This window comes from Syngnathus leptorhynchus, chromosome 13 (assembly GCF_054491065.1).
Source record: "Syngnathus leptorhynchus isolate UIUO chromosome 13, UIUO_Slep, whole genome shotgun sequence".
Lineage (NCBI taxonomy): Eukaryota > Metazoa > Chordata > Actinopteri > Syngnathiformes > Syngnathidae > Syngnathus > Syngnathus leptorhynchus.
Genome location: NC_141207.1, coordinates 6,355,453 through 6,381,290, shown reverse-complemented (window position 1 = coordinate 6,381,290; position 25,838 = coordinate 6,355,453). Strand labels below are relative to the sequence as shown.

Sequence of the window (25,838 nt, the reverse complement as noted above, 5' to 3'; positions counted from 1 at the left end):
GCCACTGCGCCGCCATTATGCTTGGGGATTAAATGACTTTTTCCTTTGCTTTGTCTCGTCTAAGAACACTGCAAAGCTTTTTGACGTTGTCATGTGGCAGGTTAGCCTGTGGAAGATGAAACAACGCGGTTTTTGTTTTTTTTAATCTGCTTATAGAGGAGGTCACCGGGCGCTCGCTCAGGCCCACTTTAGTTGCGCTACCTGACAAAAATTGTCTTTTTAAGAAGAAGAATTTGGGGGGAAATAGGCCAAAATGAACTCCAATCGGAAGCAATGTTTTTGCAAGATTTTGCAATTATTTTTCTTTTGCAATTATTTTCCTTTTTGTCTCTTGTGGGCAGAACACAGCATCAGTGTTTCATCATTTTGAACATTCTAAATAAAATTTTAAAAAAAGGCACGATGGCTTAGTCATCACTGTTTGAAGCTCCCAATTATTACCATATCTGATCATGGCTACATTCAAGAAACTCATTCATTCTCTTGAATTCATATGTCACTTTGCTTTCATAGTCTTCGCCCCATGTGTCCATTGAAGATGAGCAGCATCTTTGTTTTGCATGCGTGTGTGTGTAAAATTCTTCATTTTTTTTTGCCCCCTCCCTTCCTCCTCCATGTTCCTCATCCTGGCTGCCCTTGTGTATGCTCTCCATGTCAGACCCAGCTGTTACTACAAACTACTTGGAGGGCTTACAAGCCTCATTGCTAATACTGACAACGGCCGCTATTCTTACTCAAAGGAACCAGGCAACGTCCGCTGGAAAAAGTGAGAATGGCAGCAATTCCCCACCGGGAAAAAAAAAAAATCCATCTTTCCCCTCAGCAGATGTCGTGTTTTGATGGTTAATCTTGTTGATGAAGATCTTCCAAAAAGAGGTGTTAGATAAAGTACAGATGCCCTTTCTTTTTTTTTTGTGGTAGCCTGGATTATTTTCTGATGCATGTGAGCGCCTGTCTTCTTCTTTGTGTGCGTGTGGTGTGTTTGTGAAGGTATTTATGACCCATATGTGCACTTGTTCCTTGCAGTAACCCCATTACATTCCTAAGTCTGTCCACGGGGCTAATTAATGTGCTATGCCTTCACCCAGGGGACAGCCAATGGATTATTTACCTATATGTCCTATTGACAGCAAATCCCCCCCCCTCTCTCTCTCATCCTCTTCGCTGTGCAAACAGACAACAATGTGAGGCAGTTAAGCACAATTTGCATATGTTGGGTCATATTCATCATTGTATTCTCACAACACACATCTTAATTTACTCAATAAAAAAAGTAGGGATTAATACAAATGTAGATAAACTGTAGAAGACTGGCAAGTTTTGAGGCAATACTTACAATAATCAGAAATTGTTGGATGATCAGTACATTTTGTCAGTAGCAAAACTTCTTAGAATCAATTATTCTAGCGATTATTCAATTGATTAGTCAGCTAATCGCGCCCCAGGCCCCCGCTTTTTTGTAAATATGTGACTATTTAGGGATGTTAATTGAACATTTTGAATATTAGAACATTTTATTTTGATAAAAAATAATTTGGGGATTATACGTCAAAAAGCTGTTTATAAAGTAGGATTTTGTTATTATTATTATTATTATAAAACTTACTTTTTGGGGTATATTATTATTATTATTCATTTATTTTAGGATTTTGTAGGATAAGTATGACTGCACACACTAATAGAGGCGGTTAAGATCATTTTGCACCTTAGTCAGGTCATGTATACCCACTGTTGCATTCTCACACCAAGCCTCGGAGGTGGTCTGAAAAATATGTACACTCTTTGTGACCACCATGCTGTTGTGTTTATAAACGGAAAACAAAAGAGGCGCTGTCTGAACTTCCCTCCTCTAGCTTTTTTTTTTCTTCTTTTTTTTTTTTTTTTTTGCCCTCAGGCTGCAAGCAACAGCTGTCTAACACCAATAACTTTCAATAAAAGTGGGTTATTGTGGCTTTTCATTCACAGTGAATAGCATTAGGGTGTCTCCACGTGTAGGTAAAGCTTTTAGGTCGTTGTCAAAGAAAGAGAGGCAGAATTTCAAAAAGCTCTTTCGGGTGGGGGAGGAGAGGATGGCCTCTTCGTTGATTTTTGGATTGTTAAATGTTCCAAAATCTTGCCTGGGATCCTCTTGGCGGCTCAGCTCGGAAGCATCCAGTAAGCAGGAACGTGTTGGTTTTATGGTTTTCGGACAAGAAAACGGGCGATCCCGTTTAAAATCCACAATAACATACGGTCAGCGACAAATGGGTTCGTGGAAGTAGTTTTGACGCTCAATAAAATAAAATAAAAAAATCTAATTCAGAAAACATGATTTGACTTGGTGTGGGCAGAGTCAGCGCCCCAAAAAAATATTGAGAAAAGTATGATTGAATTTTTAATCATATTTTGGGGTAAAAATGTTTGACCAGTGTAACCCTTTTTGTGAAAAACGCTTATTGAAGTTTATAATAATTTCTGGGGTAAGCAAAATTTCCCAAGTATTTCAAATAGGTTGATTGACCCTATCCACGTATTAACCCGGTCCCTATCCCCTGCAAAAGCAGCGATCCACTCTATTCTGAATATATTTTTTAACTCAATAAAAATACAAACACATCTAATAAATCGATTATATTTTCCTTTATTATGGATGCATGACTGTAGACTCATTTCTTATAATAGTAGGTTAAAACACAAGGTTACTGCAAGGCATAAAAAATAACCATACATTAAGTATGGTTATTTAAAAAAAAAAAAGAGGCAAGTGAGCACACTAAACAAAAAATTAAAATGATGTCAGCGGGCATGTTGGAGCCCCCTTCGGCCAGCCTCCCTGAGCACACGCACACGCAGGGAAAGTGAGCGTCAAGAAAAAAGGCGGGCGCAACGCCATGTTTTTAACAGCCGAATGGCCGAGCATAATGTCAATCAAATATATGCGCCCTCCCATTGGCGGAGCGCCTTAGCATTTATCGTGCCATCTCGTCGAAGCTGCTGCTGTGTAATCGCAGGTAACTTTCTTGCTATAGCCTTCCGCTGCGCGAGCTAGTGCGCGTAATACTCTCGCGTTTTGATGACCGCAGCCAAAGAAGACAGGACATATACACTCATTTCGAAACATTAATCGCTTTTGTGCACCCTTAACGCTTACAATCGTGATTCAACAGGGAGGAATTGTAGCCGTGTCCAAAAGGCGTTTGAAATCGGACACCGCTGGCGTTGAGGGCCTCACTCCGCGCGCGGAAGGATACGTTGTTGCGTCTGACAATGTGGACGGAGGAGGTGAAGATGTCTACGAGAAGAATGAAATCATCTCCTCAGTTGTAACAGGGAAAAAGGGAGGAAGACGCCAGATTAAGCGAGTAGAATAGATTTGTTTGCACACAGACTCGATACACTGGAGCACACACGTGGAGGCGGACACTTGAAGAGCAAGCTTTCCGGGACAAAGAGGGGGCAGAAAGACGTTCCACGGCGCTCCAATGCGTCTGGTGCGCTGAGCTCGAAATTCTCCTCAACTTTTATGTTTTCCCCCCTCGCCGCTGTTCGCTTTTTCTTCGCCGCTCTTGGATAGCCGATACCCGCGGAGGAGAGGTAAAAATAACAACCAAACACCTTCTTTCTCGTCACCTTTCACCTCCAAAAGTTGCACGAATTCGACGGCTTTCCCCCCCATTGACACCCGCGCAGGACGCCTTGTGTTTTTTTCCCGAAAACTTTTTCGGGAAGGCGATTTTAAAGGTTCGCTCGTAACATTTTTTGTCTGCTTTGACGAGCTAGCTTCGTGCTACTCCCCTGCCTCGACCGCTAATATGAATCCAAAAGACGTCTAAATATCCTTGTTTTGTTGCTTTTTTCCGCCGTGCGTCTATGCTAGTTAGCATTTCGGAAAACACAATGTATAAGCTCGACGAGGCTATTTAGCTTAACTTTACATTTTGAGGCCTACTATCTGTGTTTCCCCCCTGTTTGCAAGACAAACTTTCCATAAGCTCTCTTTTGGTCGCCGTTAAACATTCCTCTATGGGAGCGAGTGGCCACCAGCGAGACTTTTAATTTTATTGCACATTTGGCAGGAAATTCCTCTCGCTCCCACCCCCACCGTCTCCCAACAGCCCCCACACCACCACCATAATGCGACTTGAACCCTAATCTGAGCGAAGGAAGTGTAAAGTTTGGTAGCCATTCTCCAAAGGTGGCCTCCGTCTTTCATTTATTTGCCCCCTACCCCTTCTGAAAAAAGAAAATGTTGACTGGATTAATTTTGGATGTAGCCTTTATCCTTCCCTCTGGATGCTTGTTGAAATAAATCCAAAGTGGACTTTATTGAACATTATTGACACACTCTGTCCACTGGTGTAATAACTTTTGCTGTGCTGCTACCTGTAATTGTTTTGTTTTGTGCAGCAACAAGTTATGATAGCAGTGTACGCCACCAATCACATCTACATGCAGGGGAGCTAAGAAGTTTTAAGTAACTTGTATATATTTTCCTCATGCAAGATTTGTAGAACAGTTTCTCCAAAGTTCGATTTGTTTCAATAGGCCGATTTTGGCCCACGTGCCACAGGTTTGTGTTGATGGCTTCTTTGTGGCTTCTTTGCCCTGTGTGTGGGGACTGACACCCCCACCCTCTTTTCTTAATCTGTTTGCTTGCAATATTGATCCACGAGTAGGCCAAGATGCCATTTTGTTAAAGCCCCCTCTTGCCCCTATCGTCCATGTGCCTGAGTGTATGTCGCACAGTGCTTGGGTAACATTTGAGACGACCAAAAAGTTGGGACAGGCGACGAGAGGCATGCTCCTGGCTTATAGACGCTGGATCAGTGCATGTGTATGTGGTTACTTCCTTTCCATGTCTCAAGGTTAAAGTTTTGCCAGCCTGAGTTCGCCACACTTCAACAAGTTTGATGGTGGGCTATGACAGCAGCGGAGCGCGTTTGTTTGTTCGTTAATTCCCATCGCCCGTATCCCCTAAATGGATTTCGACATGCCGGAATTTACGCTGCCATCTTTTTGTTATTGTTTTTTTAATACCTTTTAGTACATGCTATTGTCTTATTACAAAACAAGCTGTGAAAGGACACCACCTGTTGGTGTCCAAGTGACTTCATATGACCTCCCACCCCTTCTTCCGTTTTTTTTTTCCCCCCTCCAAGCGTCGCTCAATCACGGCCCGGCACCGGAGCAAGAAAAATCTAGCATCGCCGCTCGCTGTGTAGTTTGACAATTTTCTCTTCGGCGTTGACATATGCTAATTTGGTAATGACGTGTTTGCATCTAGTCATTAGCTCTGCCTTTCACCCTTATTTCCTTGGGCTAACAATGGTCCTAATTATGTCTGTAATTGTAAATGTATACGCTGCCTTTCATGTGGCTGTGATGGACGTAAGGCTGTGCTGGTTGCCAGAGTTGTGGTTTTAAAAAAAGGAGGGAAAGTCTTGACATGAAGCCGCTTAATTTTCATCATTTTTACGGCAGCACGAGTTTTTACATTAACATGACACTTAGTGCCACAATGATGAATCAAATAACTAATAATTGGATTTAAAAAAACAAACCTGCCAACTCTGCTTGCATTTGCGCACCAGGCCAGATCCCGCCTTGAAACACTCAGTCACATTTAATGACTTATGATTCAATTACTCCATTAATTAATGAAATCACCGGTTAAATACACGGTTCTAAAAATATTTGAGAGCTACGGTGTAAACTGAAATGCTGAATGAAACTTTTCCATTAGAGAAAAACTTTTGCATTGCAGTGAGACACATTGAAGTTCTTGGCTCAAATTGTCACCTCTATATATTAAGGTTGGTTGTGGAAGGGGGGGGGGGGGGGGTCTTGTGTTCTTTTGTAGTTTTTGTGGTCTTGCTGAGTTAGCCGTACTGTCTTGAGTGACCTGGACAGATTAGTTTGGTGGTGGTTGGATGCGCCAGGTGACGTCACCAACGAGGCAGTTGTTGTACTGAGCAGCCAGGACAGACATGCGTGTCCCACCGCCTTTATAAGTGTACCCCCCTAGTCATTGTGAGTTTTTTTTTTTTTTTTTTTTTTAAATGAGTTTGTAGTTTTTCTGTTTGCCTTCCATTTTAAATGTGATTTTTAACAAGGCATACAAAACCAACATATTTGCACTTTTGCAAGGGTCTCCAGTGATCCGCAACCTTCGTTTTTTTTCCCCAAGTTCTCAAATTTAATTGTTTCCTTTATAAACGTTGCGTTGCTTTGCAAAATGTCCCAGCTACGGGACTTTCTGCTGCAATTATTTCTACCTGCGTGATACTAGAGCAAAGGAAAGTTTCAAAATTGTTATACTTGGATTGCATTTCTTTGTAAAAAAAAAAAAAGTTCCAAACACATCCAAGTGCCTGATCCTCGAATTTTTCTACAGTTATAATATACCTCAAACATTTCACAATTAATTCATATTGTTGCTCTGGGATGTTGTATTGTATTTTGAATTACGAATGCCGTATGTTGGCAATAAAGCTGTTGTTAGTGTCATAGAAAATGGCAGTAAAGTGTACTGATGTCATATGGCTGTTTCGGAAGTCACATATATAGGATGGAAAATCAACTTTATTCATCGTGCATTGCGTTTTTACCATCATTATTCTTTTAGTTTCTTATTATTTTTAGTTTACTAGTCACATTATGCTCGGTTGTGTCACCCTTGTCCTTGTGATTGCGAGTGACCTTATTATCATTTATTAAAGTCCTGTATTTGCAAATCTCTCTCATAGGGTTTGTTAGAGACGCAAGGTTATGACCGAGCAGCAGCAAAGAATGGCTGCAGTGGGAACTGACAAGGAACTCAGCGACCTCCTGGATTTCAGCGCGGTAAGACAGCCAGAGTGCAGTCGGGATGGGTGGCATCGAGAAGAGAGGGCTGTGCAGGTGGGAGATGTCGGCGATAGAATTTTCGGGTTTCCCCACTTGTCGATCTTAAATCGCTATCTGCATAATTGCAGGAAATGAATTTGTCGCCGTTTGTCGAGGAGGAATTGTGATATTGTTCTGTATGGAAAAGACGTATTTTAGTGGTATGAAGTTCTGAGATGTAATGTATCTTTTTTTATTGTTTAGAGTTTGGTTTAAATTTGAGCCTGTGACGACTTAAAAAGAAAACAAGTACAGTTGGCAGGATCAATGGCACGCACTATATATATTTTTTGTTTTTGTTTTTTTTGTTACATTCAAGCTATTGCTGTAATTGTGGCCACAAATGAATCTCATTTTTATTCCGCTAATCGCCATTTTAATAGCGGCATTATGTCATTTTTTGTTGCCCTGGGGAAAGCCTTTTGTCTGCAGCTAGAGTATTTCACATGATGGAGCGCTGCGGTCCACTTCTTAAAAAAAAAAAAGCCACACTCCCTGAAGGGAGTGTCTCATTAAACGGTGGAGTCCACCATCAAAATGTCCAGATTGATCGCCTGCCAATTTGTCACAGCAGATGTTCCGTCTACTGAATATGACACTGATAATTGGGTGAGAAACTGTCGAGGGTTGTACAAACAAGTTTCTTCCTGGTTTGTTCCTCGCGGCAGACATCCTCCCAAGGTTTGGACACGGAAGAAAGCGCGTGTTTAACGCGTCTTACAAGACCTAATGGAATCAAAATGTTTTGCGTGGACCTGTTTTGTCGTCACGCCAGCTTGCGCTCTCATTTACACGTCCTACTTTGAGGGGGGGGGGGGACGGGACAAGATGCCACGTACAGTCGGTAATTCGAGCCAAAAAGAAGCTTCGGTAACATCGCCCCCAAAAAACTGGAACTGGCATTAAAAAGTTTTTGCTGCAAGCTTGCGGCAATTTTTTTTTTTTCATCCATTTATCTGGTATGCCATGAAGTGTAAAAAAAAAAAAATTCGCAGAGTGAGTGACAAGCGCACACTGATGTTTATTAGTGGAAATAGGATGTGTGAAGTGTGCCCTCCTTTGCTTTTGATACCAACGCTATCGTTCCTCTTTTGTCGTCCCCGCAGATGTTCGCGCCTCCCGTAGCGAACGGCAAGAACAGAACAATGACCCTCGCCAGCAGCCAGTTCAGCGGCTCAGGTAAGTTTCCGAGCACACACTTTGCTCTCGTGCCGTTTTTCCACCTTTCTTCATATGAAAATGTGCGCTATAAGTTGTTTAGCTATCATCAGACGATGAGGAACTCAATTCAGCGTTGAAGAGCAACTCTTGCGCTCTGACATTTTTGGTTCTTTATCTTCTTGATGTGAAAATATTTGGAATACTATTTAGTGAGGATGACTCTGTGGAACATCACAGCTCACTGACCTTCAAATGTACTGAACGTGAGCAAGCACCTGTTATTTACATTTTTTACCCAGGAAAGTGTTAACCTGTGTAAATATGAGTTATGCTCAAACATCTGTGCCATTATTTTGAATAGTCTGTATTATTTTCCATTTTGAAAGTGCAAATGAGCCGCCGCTTAACCCCTGGACGTGCTTGAAGACTTCCAGCGAGTTTTTCTTTCTCGCCGAATGTTATTACTTAGTCATGTTACTTTGGTTTCTTCTGTCACCCTGCCAACCTGCTGTGTGAAATCCAGTCACACTCCATGGTGTTCCCCAGAGTGAGAACTTGGCCACGCAGGAACAAAGGCAAAAAAAAAAAAAAAAAAAAACTGGGCTTATAGACTTGAAACGCCCCCCACTCCCCATCAGCACCGCCACCCTGAAGTGTAAAACAGTCCTCCCCCAACCCGGCCGGCGCAAGGCTCTTATCCCCACTGATCTGCAGGAAATGGCGCGACTCAGGGACAATGCGCCTCACCCTCATTTCGCCAACTCTTAAACTGGCCCAGCATGCAGTGGAGTGGCCCAAGTGGAAGAGGGAGCTTGTTGAATAGAGGGATCAGCCCGTGGAAGGCACGATTCTGTTTGTTTCGATTACAGCGAGCAATTACTAAGCACTGAGAAGTTAATTCCTTCACCCACCCCCCACCCCCCTCTTTCCTCATTCTCGCGTCCCAAAGTGTGGCTCTCGTTCAATGACACCCATTTTAATGCGACACACTGCAAGCTGTCACCTTTGGAGATCCGGGGCACAATGCTGTTAAAATGCTTAGCCATGCAAATTCCTCACCAGGAAGTATTGGGAGTCTGGCTACATAGACGCCACGTGCTGTAGCAACTAATAGAATGCTAACATGCTATTAGGGATGGAACAAAATTGCATTTATCTCTCGTATTGATACGACAACATCAGATATCAATTATCTTGTGGTTTTATTTGTAGCTAATTGATATTTACATCTCTTGGTTATTTTTTGTTTTGTCTTAATGTCTTTGTATTTTTTGGGAAGGCTTTTATTTTGGATTTCCTAGCACGGTGCTGGTGTGTTACCGCATGTGAACCACAGTGATGTTCATATTGCAGCCAGCAGCCGGTCCAATGCAGGTTGTTGGGATAGTCGCCATTAGAAGAACAATGTTCACGTGTGACGTCACTTAAGCGGCTTGTATATTCAGTGACCCCGCAGCGCGGGAACGGGAGCAGGCAGGCAGGCCGGTGGCCCAACAGACCACTTCTATTCATTAACATAAAAGTACTCCGAGGGGGCGCTAATTGCATTAGGCGTCTTTCTCCCCTTCCTCGAGAGCCAGTGTGTGTGTGGAGGGGAGAGCCCTGGCAAAGAAGATGTGGGATGTTTGAGGAGTGGCGGTCGTGTGACGTACGTGCTGGTGGGAGTGGTGGGAGTGGGCCAAGCACGCAGAAAGGCAGGCGTCCTCTCCGTCACCTCTGCAGCTGCTGGCAATGTCTCCAACCCCCTTCTCACACACACACACACACACACACACACACACACACACACACACACACACACACACACACACACACACACACACACACACACACACACACACACACACACACACACACACACACACACACATGCGCTGGATGTGGCCAGCTCACTTGCCCTGAATCACAACAACTTTTGTCAATTTACATCACGTGGTCTTGCAATGGCTTTCATGCTAGCCGTGTTGTTGACGGCGTCTCAGTTTTGTCTCAATTTCTTCACGAGCCCTAAAGCATTGGCTGTGACCTCAAAAGCAAAACGATTGGAGTCATACTTTTTTATCTCGATCTCCATGAAAACCCAAGTTCCTCCTTGGCCCATGTGCCAATCGACAAACGGCCATCAGAACGTAGCCTTGTGTGCTTGGGGGAGGTAATCATTAGCCTGACCCCGCTAACAGTGTAAAACTTTATGGCTACTAAACACACTTGGCCCAATAACAAGCAAGGCCTAGGTTTTCTTTTTAAAATAATTTTTAATGTAATTTCCATCTCTTTTCTGTGTTGTTTTTTTTTTTTTTTTTTTTTAAGATGAGGTCATCCAAATGCTGCACTGTGTTCGCGTGCTCCTATACAGAACAAATCTTGGACACCGTGTGAGCATTCATGACAAAAGGTCAACAACAATAGAAAGATCTCTTCTCTTGGCAGGCAAAGTGTCATTGGCACCACCGCGGATCTCCACCTTGTTTTTAATTGCCTTGGAGTTAATTAGCCCAGTACGTGTGAAACAATGTTGTCAGACTGCGCAGCCATGCTACCACACCACTTTCTACTCCAGACCTCCTGCTTGCCAAGAAAACGGAGGCGTCCTGGGTGGCGCGCTGGGGCATCCAAAACACGACGATTGTTAGGACTTTATGCTCTTAACTTGTTGGCCTGGCAGAGCTTCGTCAACATGCGAGATGCCGGGACTCTGTTTTTTTTTTTTTTATCGGCTTCAACGATGTCCAAGATGCTAGTTCATATAGTTGCTCTCCAGTGACAGTGATGCAAGTGCACTTTATTGAACATAATAATAGTCTTGGATATTTTGGCACTATTTTTAGAACTGGCGAGGTTTCCCGACTTGCAGCGTTAATACCAAACGGGTGATGTAAACCTGTGCTGCTCGCGCATTGGCCCAGCAGATCATCACTGTTGTCATCCGAGCGAGAGATGTTGCTCCGCTTTAGCTTCGATTACGGCACTCCCTGCCGGGAGTCCTTCTGACTCTCATTGTTGTTCTAGTTTTTTTTGCCGGCTGGTTACAAACGATGCCTTACATCCTTTCCGCCGTGCTATTTTGGAAAACCGACCTCCCCGGCAGGATGCGTCGTGGTTGACCACAACCTTTCTAATTTAACAACAAAGAAGGAAAATACGTTACACACGAATCCCTCGGTTGCCCGAATGTGTTTTTCCGCCTGTCGTCTGCTGTTGTGCGTTTGATGGCGGCGCTTTTATTAGTGCTGTGGCCTTTCCGTTGAGGCTGATCCTCTGAGGTCTCCCTCTTCGTGCCACTTGCACGGGCGCCATAGATCACGGCTGTCGCGGCGTGTGTAGGTGCTTGCACCGCTCTGTTAGTCTCATCACTCATTCCCGCGCTCGTCAGCCGGGCTGCTGATCTCGCCCAGACCCCTCAGCACCCCCCCCCAAACCCCTTCACTACTCCCTCCGCTTTCTCACACATACATTTTTTTAATTAGGCAAAAAAAAAATCAAAGAATACATGAATATTCATAAGGAAGCTGCATTAATATGCACAATTATGCAAATCAGTATGCAATTAAGCCTTGCGTCTCCAGAGAGCCTGGATAGCATTAGTGCACAAGACGGGGAGAAGAGGATGATGGGGGTATTTTGAGGAGTTTTCAGCTTCACCAGCCTTTTGGCTTTGTGTTTCCTTTGTGTTGCACATGGTGTCTTTTTTTTTTTTTTTGCCACTGTGTCTCGTTTTGGATTGTGTCCATCTCACTTAAAGTAGTATAATTTTGCTATATTGCATTTGGGAATGTTTAATTTTTCTCATTTCCAGTGGCTGTAATGAAAGCTAATGACTACATTAACAGACTTTCCTGTCTTTTTTTTTTTTTTACGTTACATGGCATCTTAAAAGCAACAGCGGCTTATTTGCTCGTTAGTGATTCTCTCATGGTTTTCGTGTGTGCCCATTATGGCCACTTAAGGAGCTAAAATGCTGAGTGCAACATGATGGCACAGTCCCTTAATGTTATTCCAACCTCAATGACACATTCATTAATACAAATTTTGAGGCTTTGTTTGCTGTTCTCTGGCGCATGTTCATTTTACTGCTCTAAACAAAATGTGTGTTGTTGTTGTTTTTTTTTTTTTTAGCACTAGATGAGCGCAGCAGCTCTGGATCCTGGGGTTCGGCGGAACAGAACAGTCCTTCTTTCAGCCAAGGACGGGTAAGCTCGAAATGGAATTTTGTGATATCACGTGTTTTTTTGTAAATCACCGCTATTGCCAATCACACACACACACACACACACACACACACACACACACACACACACACACACACACACACACACACACACACACACACACACACACACACACACACATCAAGCATCAAGGCAGCCGAGTGCATTTTGAAGCCATGCCGCATTTCTACTTTGTACCTGATAACCTTGGCTCCAAATCATACCTTGGCAAGCCATCAAGTTGCCTAAAACCTCTGTGGAAGCCCATCGGTAAATCCGTTCCTCACATCCGCCGTTAACTACCTTGGCACAACTCTCTGTAGAAATAAGAAACACAGGCTGAGGTACACGCGACATTGCTTTGATTCGCCCGCGTCGATAATCAAGAAAGTTGCTCCCAATCTCCCAAGCTGATGCAAATTTGTTTGGCGTTCGTCCTGTGAGTTAAGCAGAGGGGAGGGTAACTGTGAAGCCCAGTAGGTGTGCCAACACAATGCGGAAGGCCCCGGAAGTGTGCTTGTCATTCCTGTTGAGCTTAAATGTTTTCATCTTGCAGGGCTACGCAGAAGGATCCCACTACAGTGAACATGAAGGCTTGGCCTCTCCTTTTATAAGTTCGGGGATTGCAGGTATAATTTACAGTTTGTGAAGTTGAGTTTGCCATTTTTATGTCTATACATATTTTTCTAAAAAACGCATTCTCTTTTTATATAAACTATAATATGTTAGGAATATTTATTTAAGACTAGATTTTTTTTTTTTTTATTGCGCGTGCGTGCGTCTCTGTGTGTGTGTCCATTGGTTGAGTGTCAGTGCAGTGAAGCGGAAACCTTCCCCAGGGTTTTATCTGGCAGGCAGCTTGATTCAACTGAGCGTACTAAAAAGAAGGGGGAAGGCCATCTCTGGACTTAAATTTCAAAAAAAGTTTTGTTAGTGTGCACAAATGTTTGCGTCTGGCCTATGTTTTGTTGTAATGTATGGGCATGAATTGATCTTTCAGGTAAAAATGAGCGGCCTTCATACTCTCCCTTTCCAAACCAGGTAAGTTGCACAACTCACTTTTGTTTATTTATACAGTAAATGAATGATTGTAGCATGGCGGCAGACCAAGGCACGGGACATTACTATGTGCTGCAAGCAAAAGGTTTTAATTCTGTATCAATCATGTTTTGAGCTGCACACTAAAAGTGTTTCCCCAGTGCTCAGATTTCCACCAGTGCAAAAAACACTTTTTAAGATTATCAAGTTTAAGATTTTCGCACCCAAAAAAAATATATAAAATAATTTGTTATTTATTTTAAAAAACAATTTCTAGCCGAGAGTCCTCAAATGTTGCAATGATGCTACAGAGAGTGGCTTACCACTCCTGATATCAGATCATTATCGGAGCACACAACTTCACATCATCACGAATGCTAAATGTTCTTTGTGTTGGCAGCCTGGTTTCCTTCCAAGTGAAATTGCAATGCCAAGCCCAGATGCCATGTCCCCCTCTGGCCTGAAATCAGGCTCCCAGTTTTACCAATCCTACCCAAACAATCCGCGGAGGAGGCCGCCTGATGGAGGCTTGGGTAAGATAAAGCAACGGATCACATCCTCGAAATCTCTGTGATTTAGATGCCAAATTGAATCGTTGTGCTCGCTTCCCTTTTAATTAAAACACACACGCATACATTGAATGCCTGGCAACATTTTGTCTTTCCTCTGACAGTCACACACAAACTGTAGCCGACCCGACAAGATAGCGCCCCTGTGCTGACGTTGACACATGCATATTGTCTCACGTTTACATTTTTCTTTCTTTCTTTCCTCTGTCTGCGTGCAGACTCTCAGCCAAAGAAGATTCGGAAACCCCCCGGCCTTCCTTCGTCGGTGAGTCCTTCTTTCTTCCTCTCACTCTTTTGTATACACACTCTCATTTCTCTCATTCTCTCTCTCCACATACACATGCCTTGCTCTCCGCTTGAGCAGTTCTGTGACAGACGGGGTAAAGACCCACAGTGAGCTGACATCAACATTTATCAAGCTCAACTTCTCCTACGTGTGTTCTGAGGCTTGCATCCATTCGCCATTCTCGCACTCGCATCTCTTACCATGATGATAAAACTGTTTCGTTCACTTTTTTTTTTTTTTTTCCGGTGGGCTGTTAAAGCCCGACTTTGGGTCCAGGCAGCTGATGGCGCTTGTGTGCGTGACGCAGTACACATACTTGGAAATGCAAGTCATGTTCACATGTTTGACTATACAGTCAGCGAATCGGCAGTTGCCCACATCACTCGCCTTTTTATAGGCTGTCGAGTTTAGTCTTGTGTGCTAATTAGCACGTGGCCTAGCCGCACCGCTTCAACTACTGTAGTTCATTTTCAGCTCAGCACCATTGCTACTTGGTGATTGTCTCGAATCACTTGTTTGTTTCACTGTGCCCAACCTAGCAAATATTCTTTGTTGACAGTTTTCTTGCCTCTGAATGGGCAGAAAATAATGATGATAATAATAAAGACCAATGGCCATCAGTATGATTCGAAATTGTTGACAGTGCTCATCAAAATGGATCTTTATCATCCCAATTAAGGTTTTGATCTAGATTGCATTTGATTGGGTTGTGCATCTAATGTTTTATTTTTGTTACATGAGAATTTGCTTGCTTATGTTTTTTCCCCCCCCCCTTCTCAGAGCGCGGAGGAAGCTGATTTTTCTGGTCGGCCAGGTCACAAATTGCATAGCCATGGGTGCATAATGTGGCATGAGTTTAAATCTAGCGTAAACACTCTGGATTTTGTCTCTTATTGTCGCTGTGACATGGATTTAGCGCAATCTACGGCATTGATTAGGAAGGCGTGCGTCAGATGGATGAATGGCAATTTCATGTCACCGCAGAGTGCGTCATGTTTATGCCTCAACCACACTGTCCCCCACCTGTGGATGCTGCCCGTTTCAAGTGGCTGCCGACGTACATACCTCCGCGTCTGTATCGGAGCTCATGTGACCACCTGCTGGCGTTCTCACTGTCTGAACCTCAGTCATTCTCCTGCGGTGTGAACGGCGGCCGCGTGTTTTCGGCGCGAGATGTCTGTGTGTGAATCTCTCCCCCCCGCCCCTACGCCACAGCACACCATGGCCTGGGTGGGCCTCCCCCCTATGAGTGACCCAGTTGTGCGGCACGGTGCTTGCGAGGCGAGGGCTCTCAGCCCCCAATGTCTGAGCCCAGATTAATGACCGCAAATGATGATCCTGCGCTTCCACACTGCCTCCATGCCTGCCTGGCGTGGACAAGGAAATGCTCTTGTTAAGACCAATCATGCTTCATTTGCACTCTTCCCTCCTAGAAGCAAAGGTGAAGGAACCCCATTCCTGTTGGCCATTAAACTAACCACAATGCCCCGTGTGGTGGAAGAATAAAGCACTTTGAGTTGAGTTGGACCTTAATCTGAATCCACTCCCACTCGCAGAAACCCCTTTTGTGCTCTCTTAACCCGAATTGCATTAAAGCCCTATTAGTTGAGGATTTTAGCCTAGAAATCTCTTTTCTTCTCCAATATAATTACGCCGCATCTCGCCAGTCATTGTGTCGTTCTGTTGCCATCTAGAGCAACAGGATTCACATGACATTGTTCTCCACGAAAGAGCAACTCAAAAGCCCATTGTTAAATGAAGACGTCTCAGTCATGTGGGTTTTTTTTTCCCCCTGAATTAACAGCGATCATGTTAAATCCCCCGTTTCCTTCACACTCCCCTGGCCATATCAAGCTTTGTTTAAGTCATTTAGATTACCTTCTACCGGCCCCCTCCCTCAACACCCCTTATCTATCTACCCATTTCATAAATCATCAGGGTCCTCATTTTTTTCCCCTCAATCCCCCCCACCTCCACCCCACCCACTGCAGTCGGTCTCTGACTGGATCCCAGCCCCCATCGCTCTCTCTCCCTCCCCTCCCTCCTTCCCTCCCCTCGCTCCTTCTCCTCAGCCCAGCTGCCTGTGGAGTTGGATGTGGTCCAGGAACAGGCAGATGGCTCTGTAATTAGAAGTGCATCTCTCCATTCCCTTTCCACTTCTCCCTGTTAAATCAAATTACAGAAAAAACATCCCTTCTCTGGATTAGCATTCTTTGCAGCGTAGCAGCCATTCTTCTTCTCTTCCTGTATTCTGCCATATGCAATGCAATCGGAAAGGGGGGGGGCAATCTGAGAGGTCGCTGAGGAATCTGACAAACTGGGGATTCCTCCTGTCTGTGGAACTAGTGCAAAAAAATCCCAGCAGGCAGAAACTGTATTCGTGTCTCATCGTTGTTGTCATCTTTGATCCACTCGAGAAGTCAACACAGAGACAAAGTTATGGCGCTTGTTTCAGAAAATGGCAGGCGTGTGGAAGCACTGCTTTGGCTTTTTGTGGCGTGGCACACACTACGCTACGTGTGCGCGCGCGTGTGTTTCTAGGGAGGGCTGCTGGCCAGCCAGTGTGATGTCATTGGGGTCCTGGGAGGAAGAGGAAGCGCTCGCTGTGCACCGGGATCCGAGCCTTAGCCGTGCCCAGCGTGCCACGGCCGTTGTGTTTCCCTCCCAGGCGAGGAGCCTGCGCGCGGACTCCCTCTCGCCATCTTGTGGCCACGTTGAAACTAACACCCCAAAATATTAAAAGCCGAGCCTTATCGTTACTTCTCTCTGTGCTCGTTTAGGTGTATGCGTCCACATCCGGTGACGAATACACTCGAGACAATGGAGGTTATCCGAGCGGTAAACCCGGTGCGGTCTACCCGGGCTCTTTCTACATGCAAGGTAGGGAACTCATTTTATATTACTTTTGCTGATCTTGCATCACGAGGCTGAATTTTCCCAACCTTCTGCAGAAGACCTTTGGTCATCTACTGGCTACTCGGCCATGCTGGGCAACTCACCTCACATTGGACCAGCAGGTTCCTTCTCATCACTGAACTCGCAAGACAGGATGGTTGGTGGACCTTGACTTCCCTAAGATATTTGCCACAATATTCACTGTTTGTGGGACCTAATATACCCTTTCCCTGCGTCTTTGCACACAGAATTATCCGCTGCACGGCAGCGAAGTCAATGGCTTCCATGCCGCCCCCACCACCTACAACCACACGCCCGCCATCAACGGAGAACCCATCATGGGTAAGAAGCTAATTCCTAAATAAATTAAATTATTTTATTGGGGCTTTCAAACAGAATACTTGACTTGCTTGTATTTGTTGCAGCAGGCACCCGAGCCACCACGGCAGGCAGTTCTGGGGACGAAATCGGAAAGGCTCTCGCCTCGGTGAGCTTTGTAGTTCACTCATATGCATGTAGAAAATACTTGGCAAGCTCCACTTTAAATTCACTGACTTAAAGTAATGGCTCTGAAAATTCTGTATTAAGTAGTTGTCCTTTTTTTTTTTTCCCTCCAAATTATTTGATTTCAGATTTATCCGTCAGACCACAATAGTAATAACTTCCCCTCAGCTCCGTCTACTCCAGGGTCTCCTCAGGCTATTGCAGGTAAACTGTCAACTCTCCAACATGTTCATAAAGCAATCATGTTGGAAGATCTTTAAAAATCTGGGCAACCCTAAATATTGTTTATAACAGATATGCCTCAGCAGCGCCCTCTGGTGTAACATTAAGAATGACCACGTATCATCATCCTAATGTTTTTCTACGCAGGAACTCAGTCCCAGTGGCAAAGACCCACCACACCCAACTTTGAAGGGCAACCACATGCACTGGTATGCTAAAAAATTTAAAAGATAATATTAAATATTAGTGTACCTAGTTTATATAAATAAATAAACAATCAACTCTGGACTCACTATCTGCCTGTATTTTTGTAGCAAAGTAAAATGGAGGACCGTTTGGAGGAGGCTATCCATGTGCTCCGGAACCACGCTGTAGGCCAAGGGCCCGGCTTAGATGGTGCCCACCCCGACATACACAGCCTTCTGTCGGCAGTACACAACGGGGGACTTGGATCCCTCTCTCCAGCTTTCCCAAATGCCAGCCTCGCTCTCAGCAACAGACATCCTGCGATGGTGAGACAACTACTAGCATTTCCCTTTGCATCCTCACATACATCAAGGAAATTCCATCATGGTTTATCACATATATAAACTATTGATTTATTGTAAAAATCATTTCTTCAAAGACAAGATAGTATTTATTAAGATGGGGCAGCCGCTGAAGAAAAATCGACTTTGTCATTATAGGGTTTGCTTTTCCAGAAGCAACTGCAGCATATTTTTCAATTTTTATCCTCTTAATTGGAGTCTTCCTTGTATTCTGTTTCAAAGGAGGTCAAAGAATAATGAAACTCTTGATGTGGTTCTTGTACAACAAATACTTTATGCCACCTGGTGGACAGTTGTTAAACTGCAGGCAAATGGAACTTAGACTGTCCTAGATCATTTAGTTGTTGTTATTTTTATTTTCTAAACTTCTATATTGACTGTAATGATGACTTTGCTACTGCGTCTGCGTAATATAATGGCGATGAGACTATGGCGCATTTCGACGAGTGTACAAATTGGGTTTATGCCGCCGACGCTGCCAGGAATAGGACAAGATTTTCTGTACTGTACAATGGGAAAAGTAGCTTCAGATGTATTGACATCACCATTTTGTCCTCCTCACACAATTAATGATAGCCACTCATCCATCCAGCTGTCTGTCAAACAGGGAGGGAAACATGAGGAGCCCACTGGCCTTCCACCCAGCAGCACACTTCTGCACGGTCATCACGCGTCCGGGTCCACGCCGTCAGTTGGCCAGCCAGAAGGCTTCAGCGGTAAGTCGGACCCGAGTTTAAAATAATGCCGCCCGAGTGCAAACGCGTCACATCACACACACGTGCGCTTTGTCCAGGTCTTCCTGGTGGGCTCGCGCGCTCCACGCACTCCTCCAGCAGCTCGGACATCAAAAGAGAGGATAAGGAGGACGATGAAAACTCGTCCTCCGCGGACAAATCAGACGACGAAAAGAAGGAGTCCAAAGCAGCACGCAGTCGAACAAGGTAGGTGGTTCCTTGTCAATCGTACCGTTTCTTAAAGCTTGTTATAAAATGGAGATTTTCTTTTTTTTTTGTCCCCCACAATCTAAAAGTTCTTATTTTTTTGTCCCCCACAATCAAAAAGTTCCTGCTATCGGTCTCTCATAAAGGGCGTCGTCATAAGTCGCATTTAAATCAAATCCTGTGTCGCCCCTGTTGGCAATGTTAGCTGTTTAATGCTGTTGACATCCCCCCCCCTCCCTTTATGTCACAATTTTCAGAAAGGAGGCGTTGACCCTCCAGATGCTCTCTAGCCTTTCAGACCCGAAAGATGAGTAAGTTTCTCAAGTAGAAAATCCCTTTCTTGTGCTTTGTGGGCTCCTCTTTCGCGTCCATGCCAAAGCACGCTGTCGTGCAGCTGCCATCTGAGTGTCTGAAGCTGCTTAAACGTGATCAATCGCCCGTGTTGACGTTTAGAAGATGTGATGAATTCATTTGGTCCCCGAGCCATTTTATTCTCATTGGATTAGAAATAATAAACTGTGTTTTCTGAAACCGTGGAATTGATTTGTAAATGACAGCGTGTCCGATGCTGTTTTGCTGCTTCCAGATATAGGTGCATAATGTGGCCTGTTTTAGTTAGTTTCAATGTTCAGCGCATTCACCTTCTCCGTCTCCTTCCAGTCAGGACAACGAAGAAGACGACGAGGACCTCCCGCCCGAGGTGAAGATGGAGCGCGAGCGGGAACGGCGAGTGGCCAACAATGCCCGGGAGCGCCTGCGAGTACGGGACATCAACGAGGCCTTCAAGGAGCTCGGCAGGATGTGCCAGCTGCATCTCAGCCACGACAAACCTCAGACCAAACTTCTCATCCTGCATCAAGCCGTCAACGTCATACTCAATTTAGAACAACAAGTCAGAGGTCAGTTTCCATGGCAGCTGTAAATGTTTGATTTCTTTGAATCTGTCACCAATGCACTTCTTTGCTCTCGTTGGTTCAGAGCGCAACCTTAACCCCAAGGCTGCATGTTTAAAGCGCCGTGAGGAGGAAAAGGTGTCCGGGGTGGTGGGTGATGCGCCCATGCAGCTCTCAGGAGGCCACCCAAGTATTGGAGGAGATGGCCACAATCCAGTTGGTCACATGTAACACCAGGTCAGCCTTCAATTAAATGTTGATTTAATGTGCAACACGATTTGCTACGCTTGCTAACATTAATTGAAAAACAAGCGGAAAGAGAAATTTGCGTGGGAAGAGGATTGCGTAAAACACCATTGAATGCTTACTCGGGTGAAGTTTTGGTCTGGTTGAATTTTTTGGGTGACTTTGGAAGCTTTGCTGTCTTTAGCTTTGCTTGTTTAAAACATAGTGCTGTCTTTTGTTTCTTTTGCAGATGTGGTAGTGTTTCCTTGGCTCTCAGAGGATGTGGCCTTAACAGATTTCTTCCACCTGTTAACTCTCAGTGGGTGTGTGTGTGTGTGTGCGCGTATGTGGACACGTCTGTGTATTGTCCGTTCAAGTTTCAAGATGCGCACACGCACACATACACACACGCACACATACACACACATACACACACATGCAAACTGCCAAAATGGACACAGCCTGTTTGTCGCACTCCCAACCATGACTACAAGCTCAAATGTGAAGAACTTTTTTTTTTTTTTATAAATAATATTTCATATATATATATATATATATATATATATATATATATATATATATATATATATATATATATATATATATATCTGTACAAAAAACTATGACTTTTTGATTTCCTCAATACGATATAACGCCAGAACCGTTTTTTTTGTTTGTTTTGTTTTTGTCCTGCCACAATTTGGGACTTTTGACACACTGCCGAGAGTTGCTCTGGTGAACGGGAAAAAGGAAGAAGAAACACAAATTGAATCATGGATTTGTGCCTCAATGTTACACCATGTTTTCTATTTGACATTTAAGCAAATTGCTTTACATGTGAGGAACATTTATTGTGAGGGATTGCTTATGTGTATGAGCAATTATTTTTTAATGTATGTCATTCCCAGTGTGATGGTACAGTCTTACATATGTTATGTAACCAAGCCCATATTTGAATTGCCTAAATTCAGTGACCTTTTTTTTTTTTTTTTTTTTTTAAATCAGCAATTGTTTGAGGAGGCCATGAAATCCAAGGTGGCCATTTCTGGACTATTCACTTGCAGCGTTCTTGAGGGAGAACCGCTCGAATCCTAGAGAGCATCTGGACACCCTGGAATTAAGGACTCTTGATTCTGGGAAGCATATGAATTGTCACCACTTAACAGTTCTTCCTCTTTTCATTTCTCCTTTTTTTTTTTTTTGGGACAACAAATTGAACTGTTAAAGCTGTTGTCATGACTTCAGGTGTCTCTACTGCTTTGCCACTAAAGCGCACACAAACAAGACAAAGCACAGTTGTGTAAAGTGTCCAGTTGGGTGGGAAAGACAAAAGAAGCCATTTTAGGTGCTCACGGAGAGGAGGGCGCGTCTTTGAAATGGCTCACCGACAATGCCAGCGAGCTCGAGGACTGGTTCATTTGCCCCCCATCCCCAAATTGCTACTCTGGAAGAAAAACAGAAAAACGTCGTGTTTTTTTTTTTTTTTTTTTTTCTATGGAGGAAAGACTACCTTTTTGGCGTCACTGAGGCTTTCTTTTCCGGAAACGAGCATTCCCACTGAATAAGCACCCCTCGCCCTCCTCCTCCGACCCCCTAGAGAGAAGTGTGACGCTTACATTCACTCCGTACGTTACTCTTGATGCGTTTCATTTTTTTTCAAAAATTTAAATATATATAAAAATATATATTTTTTGTTAGCCTATACATTGTAGATTTTTTTACGTAAATGGCAATATTAGTTTGAAGTTTAGAGTGTATTGTAGATGAATTTACAAGGGGATGTTGGACACAAATTGAAACAGGGCGGCAGAGGAAAGGCTGTTAGTTTTTAATTCACGTTTGAGTTGAAGAAGGCTACTCGGATGAATTTTCTTTACCTTTATGTGGGGGGGCACTGAGGATAAACGTGGAGTCGGTGTGGGTGAACAGTAAATATGCAACTGGTTCTTTGAATGTAGCCACCATACTTAATGTGGATCGCCTTCATTTGTCAGTGGATTTTGTTTTTCATTTCACCCTTCTCCCGCCCACTGAAAAACATGTCACGGAGGCAGATGTCAGCCATTTTGGCGTGAGATGATGGCTAACAAGGAGAACAAATCAGTGTTATTGTGATGTTATTCCCATGTCATGTTGTCAAAGTGTCCTACCATATGTAATCACAGATGGCGGGGTAGAGTGTTTTGTTAGGTTTTTTTTGTTTTGTGTTTTGTTTTTTGTACAAGATGAAGAAAAAGAAGACCTATACAAATTAACAGTGTGGCCTTTTCATCCTCAAGACTTAACGATGTCATAAAGGGAGAGTGATACCTTATCAGTGCCTGAACTTGTATTTTTCATTTACGTTTGTCAACCATATCATTTCATTTATCATGGAGATTAAAAGAGGTACTTGTTCATTCCCCCACCCTCCCTTCTCCTAAATGCTTTTTTCAATTTTTCAGGAAGAAGTTTAAAGTTATGTTTTTTTTTTTTCTTTCACTGTATCTAGTTGAAACAAAATAAAGTAAATGTTACGTACATCTTGTTTTATTGATTTTTGTTTTCTAACTGGATTCTACTTCATCCAAACTGCTGTTTCATGGGTCCAAGTATTTGACCACACATCAACTTTTGGCGTGTGACACACATTAACATGCTTTTCAACATAAGGAGTTTTTTTCTTTTAAGTAGATATGGAGAAGCTTTCTGCATTTTCTGTACCTTTGTGCTGACTTTCCATAATCAATGCTGTTTAAACCTCTTTGTGGTATGGGAGGTGAACTATGATTTTTGTTTTGTTTTTAAATAAGGTGTTACTCATTTCATTTATTTTCTTGAGCATTATTAAAAGACACATTCATAAATGACGTGTGGAGGGAGGACATGACACTCCAGCAGGCCCCACAAACCCTCAGAGTGCCTCTCTTGAAATATATATAAATATAGTTGAGAACTGTCCTGTATATAACAGTAATGTAGCAATAAATGTTTCAATTTTAATATCAGATTATACCTTTCTTCCTATGTCTGTTTTGGGGGGAAATTGTGAACATTGAAAGGGAAATAAAGCAAAACATTTTAAGAAAGGGACTTTTGTAGTTTTGACATTTGTTTTTGTTAAAACTAGTTTACAGTCATATTTCCTTGGAGCCAACGTATTACAGGATATTTGTACATGAGGAATTAAGTGTTAAAGACCAGACGACCTGAAACGACCCCAAGCCAAGCAATTTTAAACAGGCATTTAAATGGGGCAGTCCTGGGTCCTTCCAAATCAGTGTAAACACGAATGATGTGCATTCCAGTTCTTTTAAGTGAACTGAATCTTTAGAATTAGAAGATTCGTTCAAACGAATCGTTCAACGATCAATCATGGCCAAAGCTTAAGTGCCACACCCACCCTCACCCCCACCTCCTGATTGGCTGGTTGATCTGTGACGTCACACGGGCATACATTCATTAGGTACGCCGCCATTTTCAGGTGTACCTAATAACAGGCCACTTCATTAGGGAAAAATCATGGTCAAAGCTTAAATGAAAATGAAAAGTGCCACACCCGCCCTACCCCCACTTTCTGATTGGCTGTTTGATCTGTGACGTCACTCAGACACGCCATTAGGTACACCGCCATTTTCAGGTGTACCCAATCACAGGATTCGTTCATCTTGTTCACTGAAAAGATTCGTTCTTTTCAACGAATCGTTCACTCACGAGCCAACACTAGTAAACATTTCCGTGGAGTAGAGTAGCACGGGAGAGGTCAGGATGGTCCTAACCAACATACTCAATAAATTCATCGGTGCTAAGTACGTCACGATTGTACGGACGTGGTACGTATAACTCATAACCGTACTTCTACTTTGTACGTGATTATGTATATTTTTACGTCTGGTAAAGCGAAAACGCAAACGTGAACACGACTGTGTCCTTCTACGTGACCCATTCGGCTGCACGCAAGCTAACTTAGCTTAGCTTCCCTGTTTGTATTCGCAATGATTTAGCCTGCTTGGCTAATTTTGAAATACCTGACATTAGAATAGAAACAAACTATTATTTGATATTTAAAGCGAGACGCTATTAAAGTTGGTGTTTGTATTATTATGACTATGTGAATTAATACTATCTTGCTAGGTTATTGGAGAATGAATACTGTGCTTTTAAAAGGTCTTTTTTAATCAGTCTGTTAAGCCTAAGCTTTTTTTTCGTTCTGCATTTCTCAATGCACTTCTAAAAGATCTATCCTTTAATAACAAAAGGTTTGAAGTATCAAAAATAACCACATATTGTTTTCCCAGTGCAAAGGGCTCTTGTGCAACAAAAAAAACAAACAATCATTCTCGGATGAAAGAGAACTCCTGAACAAAAAACATTAAGCGCAAGATCTTGTTTTGTGCATTGTTTTCACACACACACACACTAAAAACACTCAAAATGTCAATACTGAGGTGCTATGACTGTCCTGCTTGTTATTCCAAATCCAAAATTCCAAAATATAGTCCAAGACCCTGTGCTGATGCAACCAAGCCACCCATCAATGTTCGACATATAATTCTGATTAACCTCCAATATACATTTTCTTTGAAAAAACGGTGTTTGACCCTTTCAAAAAACAACTCCCAAACAAAGAAAAACCAAGATTTTTTTTAATATTAGAGAAGTAAGAGCTGTGGGTGGTTATGGATTAAAATTGTATCAATCTTTTTTTCTTGATTGTTTTCTTCATGTAGGGTACCCAATTTGGTGGGGTGGGGGACAGTGGGTGGTGTGGCGCTGGTTTACGTCACAGACTGGCGGCTCATCCTTGACTATGTCCCGTACATTAAAGGCAAATTCCCTAAGGATGACTGAAGACTTTTTCAATTCAATTGTAAGTATTTTATCAACATTGCATATATCATTTTTTTGTTTTGTTGATTACACATCTGTTGAAGCATTTATAGGTCTTGTGCACTGCTACTGAATTTTGTCAGACTTGGAATGGGCCCATTTGTGTTTATTGGCTGGGGTCAATAAACATGCCCCTAAATGCCTCCAATAAGTTAAATGTATTAAGTGACTCTGCTATTCATTTGCTCTCCTTTTTCTGGTCTATAGAGCTATAAAAATGTTGAATGGCATCTTTAAGCGCCCCCATGTGTACGTATGTTTTCATGGTCTGGTGTTGCTGATGTGTGTTTTACAGGAGCAGAGTGTATATACGTGAACTGGATGGACAAGAGTAAACTTGCTTCTACTTGGCCAATTACAAATGAAATGACCATCATGTCCATCCACGAACCTGTTGGGCTGCGTTCTGTGTAATGAAAACGTTTTAATCCATGACTATTTAACGTGAATAAATCTGAAATATGCCATTGTGTGTCAGCATAGTTATTATGAAATTCTGCTTCATGCACGGACAAAAAAAAACATGTCATTTATATACTTTCAATTTGACCGGCACTCACGTAACCTACCTGAAATGGTTACCGGCAGTCACGTACCTACCTGATAAGGGTTGAC

The 25,838-nt window shown here is 43.1% G+C and overlaps 2 protein-coding genes across 9 annotated transcripts; both read left to right on the top strand.

The window, feature by feature from the left end:
- Positions 1 to 2,974: 2,974 nt before the first annotated feature.
- Positions 2,975 to 22,876, top strand: tcf3b (transcription factor 3b). 8 transcript variants are annotated; one of them, XM_085927782.1, is made up of 22 exons: positions 2,975 to 2,990; positions 3,147 to 3,573; positions 6,726 to 6,879; positions 7,971 to 8,043; positions 12,142 to 12,215; positions 12,790 to 12,862; positions 13,234 to 13,274; positions 13,672 to 13,804; positions 14,059 to 14,105; positions 16,907 to 17,006; positions 17,078 to 17,178; positions 17,270 to 17,363; positions 17,447 to 17,508; positions 17,654 to 17,729; positions 17,895 to 17,956; positions 18,062 to 18,259; positions 18,888 to 19,011; positions 19,089 to 19,236; positions 19,494 to 19,547; positions 19,897 to 20,135; positions 20,215 to 20,366; positions 20,605 to 22,876. In XM_085927782.1, the coding sequence occupies exons 3-21, from the start codon at positions 6,748 to 6,750 to the stop codon at positions 20,358 to 20,360; spliced, it is 1,977 nt and encodes a 658-aa protein (XP_085783908.1). In that variant the 5' UTR covers positions 2,975 to 2,990; positions 3,147 to 3,573; positions 6,726 to 6,747; the 3' UTR covers positions 20,361 to 20,366; positions 20,605 to 22,876. The 8 variants fall into 8 exon arrangements, with proteins under 8 accessions (XP_085783908.1, XP_085783914.1, XP_085783912.1 ...); XM_085927788.1 differs by lacking the exon at positions 2,975 to 2,990 and having other exon boundaries at positions 3,001 to 3,573; positions 6,726 to 6,822; positions 17,450 to 17,508; positions 18,903 to 19,011; XM_085927786.1 differs by lacking the exon at positions 2,975 to 2,990 and having other exon boundaries at positions 3,001 to 3,573; positions 6,726 to 6,822; positions 18,903 to 19,011.
- Positions 22,877 to 23,993: 1,117 nt separating this feature from the next.
- Positions 23,994 to 25,690, top strand: LOC147047160 (cytochrome b-c1 complex subunit 10-like). Its single transcript, XM_085928012.1, has 3 exons — positions 23,994 to 24,166; positions 25,064 to 25,203; positions 25,519 to 25,690. Exons 1-2 carry the CDS (start codon positions 24,102 to 24,104, stop codon positions 25,182 to 25,184), a joined length of 186 nt encoding a protein of 61 aa, XP_085784138.1. The 5' UTR covers positions 23,994 to 24,101; the 3' UTR covers positions 25,185 to 25,203; positions 25,519 to 25,690.
- The last annotated feature ends 148 nt before the right edge of the window (positions 25,691 to 25,838 follow it).